General features: G+C 41.0%; 1 protein-coding gene across 2 annotated transcripts in view; it reads left to right on the forward strand.

Moving 5' to 3' along the window:
- The window catches only part of SYT6 (synaptotagmin 6), a 176196-nt gene that overhangs the window by 100525 nt on the left and 62251 nt on the right, over window positions 1-13420 (forward strand). For both annotated transcript variants that reach the window (XM_063297393.1, XM_063297394.1), the window contains 2 exons: window positions 6854-7190; window positions 12802-13360. In XM_063297393.1, coding sequence (XP_063153463.1) covers window positions 6854-7190; window positions 12802-13360 — 896 coding nt within the window. The remainder of the gene's footprint in view (window positions 1-6853; window positions 7191-12801; window positions 13361-13420) is intronic.

A 13420-nucleotide genomic window follows, 5' to 3' on the forward strand; every position in this document is an offset into this window, starting at 1 on the left:
CCTGACAGCATCATCTCGAAATATTTTGAACAGTTCAGCTGGGATGCTGTTGTCTCCTGCTGCCTTGTTATTAGCAATGCTTCTTAAGGCCCATTCAACCTCACTCTTCAGGATGTCTGGCTCTAGCTCACTGACCACACCGTCAAAGCTATCCCCAATATTGTTATCCTTCCTATACAGGTCTTCTGTATATTCTTGCCACCTTTTCTTGATCTCTTCTTCTTCTGTTAGGTCCTTGCCATCTTTGTTTTTGATCATACCCATTTTGGCCTGGAATTTACCTCTGACGTTTCTAATTTTCTGGAAGAGGTCTCTTGTCCTTCCTATTCTATTGTCTTCTTCCACTTCCGCGCATTGCTTGTTTAAAAATAATCCCTTATCTCTTCTGGCTAACCTCTGGAATTTTGCATGTAATTGGGCATATCTCCCCCTATCACTGTTGCCTTTTGCTTTCCTTCTTTCTTGGGCTACTTCTAGTGTCTCAGCAGACAGCCATTTTGCCTTCTTGGTTTTCTCTTTCTTTGGGATGTATTTTGTTGCCGCCTCCTGAACAATGTTGCGAACTTCTGTCCAGAGTTCTTCCGGGACCCTATCTACTAAGTCCAGTCCCTTAAATCGATTTTTCACCTCCACTGCATATTCCTTAGGAATATTAGTGAGCTCATATCTAGCTGATCTGTGGGTCTTCCCTAATCTCTTTAGTCTGATCCTAAATTATGCAAGAAGAAGTTCGTGGTCTGAACTACAGTCAGCTCCAGGCCTTGTTTTTACCAACTGTACAGATGTCCGCCACCTTTGGCTGCAAAGGATGTAGTCAATCTGATTTCGGTGTTGTCCATCTGGTGAAGTCCATGTATAAAGCCGTCTCTTAGGTTGTTGGAAGAGAGTGTTTGTTATGCAGAGTGAGTTGTCTTGGCAAAATTCTATCAGCCTATGTCCTGCTTCGTTCTGTTCTCCCAGGCCATGCTTGCCTGTAATTCCAGGTGTCATTTGACTGCCCACCCTAGCATTCCAGTCTCCTGTGATGAAAACAACATCTCTTTTAGGCGTGTTGTCCAGTAGGTGCTGCAGATCCTCATAGAACTACTCTACTTCAGCTTCTTCAGCATCTGTGGTTGGGGCGTATATTTGGATCACTGTGATGTTAGATGGCTTGCCCTGAATTCGAATTGAGATCATTCTATCGTTTTTTGGGATTGTATCTAAGCACTGCTTTAGCCACTTTACTATTAATTATGAAGGCTACTCCATTTCTTCTGTGATCCTCTTGTCTACAGTAGTAGATCTGGTGGTCATTTGATGTGAAGTGGCCCATTCCAGTCCATTTCAGTTCACTGACGCCCAAAATGTCTATCTTTAATCTTGACATCTCACCAATAACCACATCCAATTTGCCCTGGCTCATAGATCTTACATTCCAGGTTCCAATGGTGTGTTGATCCTTAGAACATCGGATTCACCGTTCACCACCAGCACCGTCGGCCGCTAGCCGTCCTTTCGGCTTTGAGCTAGCTGCGTCATCACGTCTGGGGCTAGTTGAACTCATCCTCTGTTCCTCCCCAGTAGCATTTTGACCATCTTCCGATCTGGAGGTCTCATCCTCCGATGGTATACCGACATATCTCTGGTTGTACTGATCCATTTAGTTTTCATGGCAAGAATACTGGGGTGGGTTGCCATTACCTTCCCCAGGGATCGCATTTAGTCTGACCTCTCTGTCATGACCTTCCCGTCTTGGGTGGCCCTTCACGCTTTAGCTCATGGCATCATTGAGGTGCTCAAGCTTCAGCACCACGACAAGGTAACGATCCTTTGCTGAAGCACTCAAAATTAAGTCTCCTTAATTCATCACAGTGGTATTTTTGCTTTAATTATGAGATGGCCAAGGGGTACATATGAACGCCCTGTCTTACATTGTATAATAATCTTTCCAGTTGGCTGTAGCTTCCCTACATCATATACATCTCAAGGGAAGAGATCATTCCTCCCCATGGGCTTTTTCAGTAGTAGTTCTATCACTGTTAAGGAAGAATCCTACTTTTGAGAAACTCTTGGGTAATTTCTTATTCCTCTTGAAAAAAATATCTGCCAATATCTCTGTCCACAAATCTGTTGGAGAATTTTGAAAGGTGATTTGTACCGAGCATTAAGATATCACTTTTTTCCTCATTAATTCTTCAGAGACAGGATTGTGTCACAGTTCATTTCTTCAAAGATAGTCATCAGAAGAACTCATCTACAATCCAAAATACAAATATATATATATATATATATATATATATATATATATATATATATATATATATCAAATACCATAAACTTATTAAGATGTATAGCTGAATGGACAGGCTGTTACTCCCTTTTTGTAGCACAACATATCTGTCTATCCATCCATCCATCATCCATCCATCCATACACACACCCTGCATTTAGCACATGAGTGTGTATGTGTGTTTGTGAAGAAGGTGATGATCAAGATAAGCTGTAGCTTCAAACTGTATATGCACAATTGAAATGTCCATCTGTAGATGATTAGATCCAGAGTGGATAAGGGTGCTTCTTCTTACCTTTCTCTACCTGTCAGCTGCTCCTTAAAGAATCCACATCTTTTTCTTCTTTTAAGGAGGAGCTGTCAGATAGAGAAAGGATGCTCTGGCTGGATCTGAATCACTTTTGCCTAATTCAGGTCTGATCACCACACCACACAAATCTGCACCCATTTCAGTGAAATGTGCAGCATGGCTATAGAACCAAGAGTGCTTTGGTTGCCTGGATCACCTGGACAGGGGGAGCATTGGGCTTATTGGATCTCCTGGATCTTTTGACAGTTTTCATTATCACTGGCTTTTTGGGGGCTGTAAGACTGAGCTTTGGCACACATTTACAGTGGTTTCAGTTTTCTTGTAGGAAAGAAATTTTCCTTGGCTGTAATCTTGGTCCCAAACTCCATCTTAATAGATGCACTGTGAGTATATCAAGTACTATAAACATATTGGGATGTATACCTGGGCTGAAAAGGCTGTTTTATTCCTTTTTTTTTACCATAGTACATACGTATATGTATTTTGCATTACATATTCAGCATTTGCTGATTATGGATCTACTCAGCAAGACTCTCACACAAACAATAAACAATACAGTTCACTTTATTAAAACTACTGATTAGCAATATAGCAAAACATAATCTAAGATCTTATATTCTGTGCAGGAAGATATTTACATTCCCTTATTACAAATAAAAGATTTCAGAAACTTATGTTTGGACAACTTCTCCAGTTAGGGTCCTTAGATCAAAGAATAGAAACCCTGACTGTGTCTTAAAGGAAGGCTCATATACCCAACCCCATCAAAAATATATCTCCCTAACAGCACATGTGCATAGAACATGTACTGATAAGGACATATCTGAGATTCAGCTTTGCATCCTTCAGTTACATATGTTCAAGATATAGCAACCTTTATGATAAATTTTAAATTAATATTGCTTACTATTAGGATGGAACATACAAAAGAAAAGTGAATTTTCTTTCTGATGGGTGTAACTTGTTGACCAAAGAAGATACTAGAAGGTTTCACTTACCACCTAGATAACTGCTGGTTCTGTTCAAGAAAGAAGCACAAAAGCACATCTAAAGATGCAGATTTTAGAAATGGTTAACAAAGAAAAGAGATATTGAATAAAAGATAATGATTACCTTTAGCTGAATTGAATATAGGCTACTATGAATATTTGACAAAATGCCTGTAGTACTGTAAGCTCAAACCTAATGGAGAATTGAAGACTGGGAGGAGATTGGAAAGAATGTTGTGTCAAAGTTGGCCCTCAACTACAACAAGGATATGCCACAAGAACATGTGGATATTGATTACAAGGCCTGGGTGCTTTTATCATCAGGTCTTCAGCCATAAGAAGAAGAGGAAAATAAAACTTTTACAGATGCCTAAATCTAATCAAAATGCTCCAGGAGGAGCACATAAAACGCACAAAACAGGCAAAGAACAATAAGCTGCAATCTTTAACAGGAAAACAAAATGCAGAGAACAAGAAACTGATGACCATCAAGGAAAAGAACAGAGGCATAGAGACACTTAACGTAAATGGGAGGGCATTAAGGTGGAAACAGAAGCCAGATGTAAAGCAAGGCCACAGAGTTATATTAGTGTGACCAGTAACAGGGTCAGCAGGAGACTAGGTAATTTCATAGGGAAAATCAAAATAAAGCCATGAATGCACTTGTGCTCATCAGAAAGTGAATTATAAATCAGTTCTCCAAAGCCAGTGTCTTCTAATACTATTTTATTGAGCTGTGTCCAGAAGGTAGCCCTGAGGGGATCCCGTTTGGCACCTAGGACATTGAGCAACCCTATTTATTACTGTCAGAATCTCATAAAGGTGGAGTCACCATGTGTGAGTTGGGCGGCCTTATAAATCTGTTTAATAAATAAATAAAAATAAACAGTCATGACTATCCCTCAACCCCAGCCTTGGAATCATGACTATTGCAGGACCTGAAACCTCTCCAGTTTTATGACAGGTTACATCTCTGTTCTGCCAAGCCAGAAATCAGTAATACCCACCATATTTGTGCGTTTGTCCAGCATCATTATCATAGATAGATATTCTTATTCTGCATTTCTCAGCAGATGCTGGAGGCCAAAGCTCGTAATTTAGCCACCTAAAGTTTTTCTTTTACAATTTCTCACTATCTCCATTACTGACCATCACAAACTATCCACCATCACCATTCTGTCAGTTTCACGTGCCTCTTCTCACTTCTCACATTCACCAACAATTTAACTGACTCGCTTACCTCTCTACCACTAACATTACAATCCCTCAAAGCAAAAGCCTGCACTAACATCCTATCAACCAATACTGGCACTAACTAAATGGCTAATTTGGGCCTATCTTAAAATCAGTCAATAACAGTGTATAAATTTAGACTGTCTGTGTGTGAAAAAACCTGCTGCCTTATTTTTTTTAATTGCTCTCTTATTTTAAGAGATCCCCAGAAATAGAACATTCCTCCCTCTGTCCTGGTTTCTATTAGCAGGAACTTCCTTTAACAGGGAAAATAGTGGCCTTCCCCCAGCAGTGTGAACTGCAATCCATTTTAGGCTCTGACTTCTCATTTTGTCTCCTGCATTTATTGGTAGGCTTTAGAGTGAGCATAAGACTATATGATTCTTGTGGAAGAAAATAAAAAATGGTTCCACCTGATAAGAAATATAATAATTTACTGCCTTTTAAAGATTAATTTTAATGATTTAATGATTAAGGAGCCAGTATGGTGTAGTGGTTAAGGTACCAGGCTAGAAAGTGAGAAACCATAAGTTCTAGTTCCACCTTAGGGACAAAGCCAGCTGAGTGACCTTGGGCCAGTCACTCTCTCTCAGCCCTAGGAAGCAGGCAATGGCAAACCACTTCCAAAATCTTGCCAAGTAAACTGCAGGGACTTGTCCAGGCAGGCGCCAGGCTTGAAGGCACCCCCCACAAAAAAACACATCTTCCACTGAACTACTGTATCTGCTTTGCCTTGTCCAAGGAATCAACCTTGAACGAAGGGATAATGGCTGTATGTCTCTTACTCTGAACCATCCCTTTGCTTGATGTTGCTGCATGCTACAGAAACTTCCATGAGAATCCTGGAAGCTAATTTCTCCCAATGAGAGCACTAGTCTGTCTAATAGCTCTTCAGGATTTCAGGCAGTATCTTTGCAGTTGCGCAAGGAGATGTTGGGAATTGAATGTAGACCCCTCTGCATCCAAAGCACATGATCTGCTCTCAGGTGGAAGTCATGTATTTGCAACAAGATATTTATTTTTCTCCACAAAACCAGTTTAAAATGTTAACTGATTATTGCAATTTGCTACAATTTTAAAAGTCATTTTTTAATAATTTATTTTCTATCCTGCCTTTATTATTTTTATAAATAACTCAAGGGGGCAAACATACCTAATACTCTTTCCTCCTCCTATTTGCCCCACAACAGCAACCCTGTGAGGTGAGCTGGGCTGAGAGAGAGGGACTGGCCCAGGGTCACCCAGCCGGCTTTCATGCCTAAGGCGGGACTAGAACTCTCTGTCTCCTGGTTTCTAGCCCAGCACCTTAACCACTAGACCAAACTGGCTATATACATATTTAGAACCCATATTGGATGTCATTGTAACAGTCTTGCTTTTTCCTTTCTTTTCCAAAAGGCACCTTACTAATTTTTATTTTGACAGTCCCATAAACAGGCATCTTGCTTCTAGGATTTTAAAGGATTTTATAGAAGCTCAAGTAGGTTATATGAAACTCACTAGAAATATATAACTGAACTCTGCCCATCTTCTGCAGTTCAAGAACATTCCTAAAAACACAGTGGTCACCACTTCTAACACCACTTAACAATTAAGACTTGCCTCCTCATAACCAAAGACTTGCCTCCTCATAACCAAAGTACTGTTTACTGCTTGTGTTAAAGGGTATTTTCTAGTTTTACAAATTATCACATACTAGTTTTAATCTGCTATAGGAGCTGAAGCCCAACACATCTGGACGGCACAAGGTTGACAAAGGATAGCACTGAATTTAACTGTCTTATTTAAAACAGGAAATACATGCTGCCTTAGCTGTGGTTTTCCTTTGTAAAACATTCCTGAAAGTGGCACTGAAACAAGAAAGAAATCCATTACCTTTTGTTGTTACAAGGACATGTGAGGGTGGAATGGGCACACCATTCTGGAATATGTTTGTTCTTGTTCTTTCACCTTTCTCATCAAATCCTTTTTTTCTTTCCCCTTTCCTACCATTTTTCACATATTTTCCTTCTCCCCTGCCCTGTTGGTCCCCCATTTCTTGTCCTCCAGAGCTCTCCATCAGTCTTCTTGCTGTGATAGTAATTGTATGTGGACTGGCTCTGGTGGCAGTTTTTCTATTCCTCTTTTGGAAGCTGTGCTGGGTGCCTTGGAGGAACAAATCTATTTCAACTAACACCCCCACCACCCAGAATCTGGCAGAGCACGACAAAGAGAATATGGCTGACAAGCTAAAGGATACTGGGACTCTTGGATTCTTGGAAGCAGCAGTGAAAATCAGTCACACTTCACCAGATATCCCAGCAGAGGTTCAGATGTCCATGAAAGACCATCTCATGAGACGCACGCGGATGCAGAGACAAACAACAGAACCTACGTCTTCTACCAGGTGGGAACAGAACAATTCCTAGGTTGCTATCTATTGCATTAGATCACATTTCCTCAAATTGGTGCTCTCCAGGTTTATCCAGAATGTCTATATGTGGTCAAAAACCCGAGCATCATCAAAGTGGGAAATATGGCAGAGCAGGGAGCTCAGATCAATTCTGCCAAATCCAGTATTTGAAGTAGCAAGTCTCTCCTTCTAAATATATTCTTGACCCTTGGAAATCACTGAGCAAAAAGATGATTAAACTGACCATTTGGGTGACATGCACCACCTAGAACTGAGCTGAAGGATACTCCCCTTATTGAATGTTGGTCTCTGCCAAAGGTTGACTTGATAGTAAACCAGCTCGTGTATTACACTGAACTCCCTGAGGGCTGTTAATCTTAACTAAAAGATTCAAACCTTATTACTGTGACTTGACCTCATTGTGTCAAGCTGTCAATATGTTTGTGGCTACTTTAATTTTGTTAGAACTTAGGGAGTCAAGGAGATATATCAGTGACATGGCGTACTGTCAGATGGAATTATAGCCTTTTGCACTTTTTCTTGCTTGCGTGGCTCAAGCAGGAATAATTAGATAAACGGACTTGACATATCACTCACTATGTTGGCTTAGAGGAAGCTGCATTCTAGTGTTTAAGATCAGCTACTGCCTCAGGGTCACTCTAGTCTTAAATGGAGAAATAATGCATGCATGAAGATTCATTACAAAGAAAGGCAGGGTATGTAGAAATCTGAATGCTGAGGACAATCTGGGACTTCTTTGCCAGTGACTTTTTTGTCACTGATACTCATATCTCATCCACATAATCTTTTTAGCTGAGATGTGGAATGAATGCAGTCATGTGGTTGTTGGATATACAGTAAAAGAGCAATATATACTCAGATGCCTATCTGTTTCTCCCATAGAGGCACTGAACTTCCATCATCTCTAAGCATCATTGTAAAGGATCACAAAGCTGAGAATAGTAAAAGTGCAGGATGTCTTCCAATAAATCCCCAAGCAACTCCCAATCCCTCCCCCCAAAGTCAGCACAATTCCATGCCCAAAGGTGTCCCTAACGGTTCCTGCCGGTCTGCGGGAAACATCCTTGGCAGGGCGACATAACCCAAACATGCATTCGTCATTCTTCACTCCTCGCATCGCAGCCTGATACAAGGAACAGGAGCAGCCCCCTCCTGTACAGCAACTCATGTCAGCCCCATGGCATGGGAACCCGTTACGATGTTTTCCAGGGACATTGGAACAGTAACCATGACAATCATGGTCAATAGTGAAGAACAGTGGGACTTTCAGCCAACACTATCTATAAAGGGAACACATTGTCGGTCTATCTTATTTTCCATTTACTTGGTTTGATGTCCTCTCCTTATTGTACTCAGGCAGGAAATATCACACAGGCAACTGAGATACCTACAAGGTCCTATAGTAGCTTTTGTGAATGGCTCTTCTACATACCTGCCTCCCTTTCTCAGCTTCCCCTGAACAAGGATATACAGTGTTTTACAGTCTAATGTCACAACTGATGCTCTTTCTGGCCTTTGAGGGTTGCATTCAGATATTGCATTGGCCAGAATGTACATAAATATATGCACACAATTTCTTCCCCCCACATATTCATATATCCTCCCCATGAATACATTTATACCCTTATATTCCTTCACTGGAGAAGCCAAATCATGAGGTTTACTTATTCCACACAGTGAAGAGAATTAAATCTGATTATTTTTTGCTGCTATTTGCAACAAAAATGTAATTGTTTTTATTTCTTTTTATGGGGGAGGGTATACTAGAGATAAGCAGAAGGCTGTCATTGGAATATACTGGAGATTTTTGGAGACTGCATGTAGCTCATTGGTGATGTATTTTACCTTAATCTTAAAACAACATCTTTGTTCCTACAAGCTCATTGTTTGATACTAGTTTGATGCCTTAGTTCAGCCAATTAGCATTTTAATTTAGTGTCTACTTCTGACCTGGCCATACGAGTTAGTCCTGCTATTAAGAATGTATTCAAATAAGATGTATTCACCACATATTCTCCAGCTCTGTGCATAGGGTGGCATAGTGGCTACTAAATTGAGATGGATTGTTGAGAAACTGCATCTCAGCCAAACCAAAAGATTGCAGTGGGACTGTTCCATTCTACTTCCCTGTTTTCCAATTCCTCTGTTCCTTCCATGTGTTGAATTGATGTTCCTTGCAGTAGGAAGGAATTTTTATATTCTGTAAAGTATCAGAAGCACTGGTGGGATAACAATCACAACAGTAAAAAATAATAGGCCTTTCCAAACTCCTTGGATTAAGAATGACATTATAGGAACAACAAATAATTCCTAACCTCATATTAAAATATGTGGTAGCCAGAGAAAATGACAATGATTACAATAATATGAATGTAACTCTCAGATTGAAAAACAACAAGGAAGACATGGTCCAATGGTCAAATCAAGCACAGATACACAAAAAGACTTTTATAAGAAGTATAGTGATGCTCTGTCTCTGGAATATTAACCAAGCACTGTTGTCAGGGCTGCAAATCTCTGAAGTCTTGGTCAGGAGAGATTGAATGAGGTAGTAAATATGTGCCTTTGGTAGCTGTATGCCTGCCATTCTTTGTTTAAGATTTTCTTACTCATATCCATTAAGCTTATTCACTGAAAACATTAGGAAGGGAAACACATTAAGAAATTCAATTAGAAAATTTCCCCTGGGAATCAGTTGCATAAGATATAGGAAGAAATATGATTTAGTGCATCTGCCCACCTCAGTGCAACGTATGCTAGAATACTGACTGTAGATAGGGTGAGTTTGCAATTTGGGTGTCCTCCTGGACACAACGCTTCTGTTTCAACAAGTAAAGTTAGTGGCCAGAGGGCTTTTGCTCAAACCTTGACCACTTCATGATTGGACTACTGCTATGCACCCTATATGGTTTGACTGTACAGCTTCTGGAGAAGTCTCAGATGCTGCAACTGGTCCAGAACACATTGACCAGACTGCTGATAGGTCAACCCTGCCTTTGCAGATTAACAGTAATTCTAAGGTTGCTGTACTGGTTACCCAGAGGCTTCGGAGACCAATGCAAAGAACTTGTGATTACTTAAAAAACATCTATGGTGTCACACTGCCTTGCCAAAATTATGCTGCCCATCCAGTCTGAATATCTCAGGAGGGCTTCCACGGGAAGTGCACAAGACATGGCTCAGGCAGCAGGCCTTTTCTGTAGTGACCCCCATGCTCTGCAACCTGGTTACCTAGAGGTAAACAAAGCATCCCCCTTCTTGCATTCCGTAAACCATTTAAACTTTTTATTCTCTCATGCTTTTGACCCTAACTGACTGATGGGGATAGTTATCTTTATACACTAAGTATGTGCTGCTTGGTGTAGCTTGTTTTAATGGCAATTTTGGGCTTGTACACCAGCAAAGTTGCATCATTGGGATGGTCAATGAATACCAGAAATAAATAAATAGAATGTAGTAAAGTAAATACGTGGTGGCTCTCTTCTCTCCCTTTCCCTGTCTTTTATCATAGACCAGAGTTTCTCAATTCTTGGCAACTCCCAGGATTCCCCAGCCAGCCATTGAAACACTGTCATAGATAGTTCACATAAGTTCTGATCCAGTAGTTGGGAAGGAGAGTGAGTACTCTCCTTAAGGTTCATTCTCACATTCTACTAATCATGACACAAACATGCTTGCTGACACTTTTTAAAGGTCATGTCTGCACGATGTTCCCTTTGCCTCATCCCCAGCCCATTGTGGAGACACCTTACATTTGTCTTTAGTTATTTTGATCTCTCCTCCTGACACAAGTCTTGCTGTATGGATGACTTATGAAGCCTCACTGACAATATTGGTGATTATAAAGTCAGGGGCTTGAATTTGTCCAGCTCCTGTTGGCCACTTGAGACTGTTGCACCCACTCCCCCTTTCCACCAATTGCTGGGCACTGCCTAATGGCCATTTTAGCTTGGACTGCAGGAGAGACAGAAGCATCTGTCCATGTAATGCCTGACTGATGCTTTGAGAAGAGCACAAAGTTTACTGCTAGACCCGTTTGTTAAATACAGGTTTAGCATTCTTCTGAGAGTGGGATTTAATCTGGAAAGAGATCCATGTTCTGCCAGCTGTGTGTTGCTAGTTTTATTTCACATGAGGGCAGTACGGGTTCTCTACTGCTTCTGCCAACAAGGGAATTCATGAAGCTGAAGTTTCTACTGTTTTCATTACTTTGGGGGCAGTGCCATTTTGATTAGTTCACAGCTGTTGCTGATCACAGCCACCTGCTGCCAGCAACATTATTATCTTGAATAAAGTGGAAAGGAAATAACCCAATGCTCCTGGCAACCCTTCACTGCACCATCAACCTCTCCCTCAGGCTATTTTTGAATAAGGGTCTACTGCTCTTCTGAAAATGTACTAAACCCATATTACAAAATAGCCCCACTGACAGGTCAGTGGAGGAGAGGAAGAATATGAGATGAAGCAGGAGGGGAATTTCCAAAAGCACCAGGATAGCTCCATCATCCATGCCACTCACCTGTTGCTTGGGCAACTTGAAAGTGGCTTAAGTCTCCATCCTGGACACCACCTACAGTAACTTAAGTCTTCCCCATCACATATTAAGGACAGTAGTGGTTACCTTTCTTCCTGGCAGGTGACATTGAGTGGGAGAGAAAATACAGCTAGGGGAACCCACCAATTGCTGCCCTTAATTTGTCCCCCTTTAAACTGCAAGGACAGCATCAGTTGCACTGAAGCAGAATAGGAATTGGATGTTGGGGTGACACAATTTATGTCAGCATATTTTTCTGCCAGTTCAAGGACTGAAGGAGTGTACATGAAGAAGAGCCCTTAGATATATATAAATTACCTGTGTATAATCCCCTTCCCCTTCCTTTTCCTCCCTCCGTCCTCCATGATACAACATGTTTAGCTAATCACCCTGTTCTTTGGAGCAGGTTTAGGGGGACAAGTTAGCTCCTATAACAGAATAATAAAACTGTAATAATAAGAAGGAACAAAAGGAATGAGTGATGGCCTGCCTCATTTCCCAGGAAGTTAAAATCATAGTAGTTTTTCTTGGGGACATGAGGCCTCTATTAAAATAAGTTGTAAAAGATTTAAAATTCTCTCTCCTACAATTTAAGAAAAAGTTTTGTTACCATTCAAGTACAGCAAAAGTACAGTGAGTTCTCCTCATTCCTTTAAAAGTAGTGGGGAACCTATAGCTCTCCAGATGTTGTTGAATTGCTAAACTGAAATTTAAAAACATATGAGGAAGAAGGATGGGATTAAAACATTTTTTTCCAAAAATTCTGGCTCACTGTAGGTTGTTATTTGAATGATAATTATTTTAATAGTTTGAATTCATGTAAGGTGAACAGAACAATCTGAAGGCGTTTGCTGATACCAGAAGCTCATGTTCCTTCATCCAGGACACAAAGTGGCATATCTAAGAATGTGGGGAGGGGAGAGGATTGGCTCACCACTTCTGGTCTGTGCCTGTGCCTGTGTTCCATCTGATGTTCTTACAGTGGATCAGACAATGAATGCCAGTTATTTCCAAGCATGCAACATGCTCTCCTCCTTTTAACTCTTGCAGGCACATTTCTTTCAAGAGGCACCTGCCCAGGCAGATGCATGTTTCCAGTGTGGACTATGGCACAGATCTACCACTTGCAGCAGAGCAGCCCACTTGCATTGGCCGGATCAAGCCAGAGTTGTACAAACAGAAATCTGTGGATTCTGAGGACCCCAAGGGAGAGGCAGAAAAAACCTGTGGGAAAATAAATTTTGCTTTGAAATATGACTATGAAAATGAGACTTTGATTGTGCGGATCCTCAAAGCTTTTGACTTGCCTGCCAAGGACCTCTGTGGCAGTTCTGATCCCTATGTTAAGATCTACCTCTTGCCTGACAGGAAGCGCAAGTTCCAAACACGAGTGCACAGGAAAACTCTCAATCCCACCTTTGATGAATGCTTTCAGTTTCCTGTGCCCTATGAAGAGCTTACTAATAGAAAGCTCCATCTTAGTGTCTTTGACTTCGACAGGTTTTCCCGGCATGACATGATTGGGGAGGTGATCCTAGAGAACCTCTTTGAAGCCTCAGATCTCTCTCGGGAGACCTCCATCTGGAAGGATATTCAGTATGCTACAACTGTGAGTATCTGTTATTGCTAGTAAAGTAGAAAGCAAATGCAGACCACTGCTGTGAATGGT

This window comes from Candoia aspera, chromosome 3 (genome assembly GCF_035149785.1).
Source record: "Candoia aspera isolate rCanAsp1 chromosome 3, rCanAsp1.hap2, whole genome shotgun sequence".
In the NCBI taxonomy this organism is placed as follows: domain Eukaryota; kingdom Metazoa; phylum Chordata; class Lepidosauria; order Squamata; family Boidae; genus Candoia; species Candoia aspera.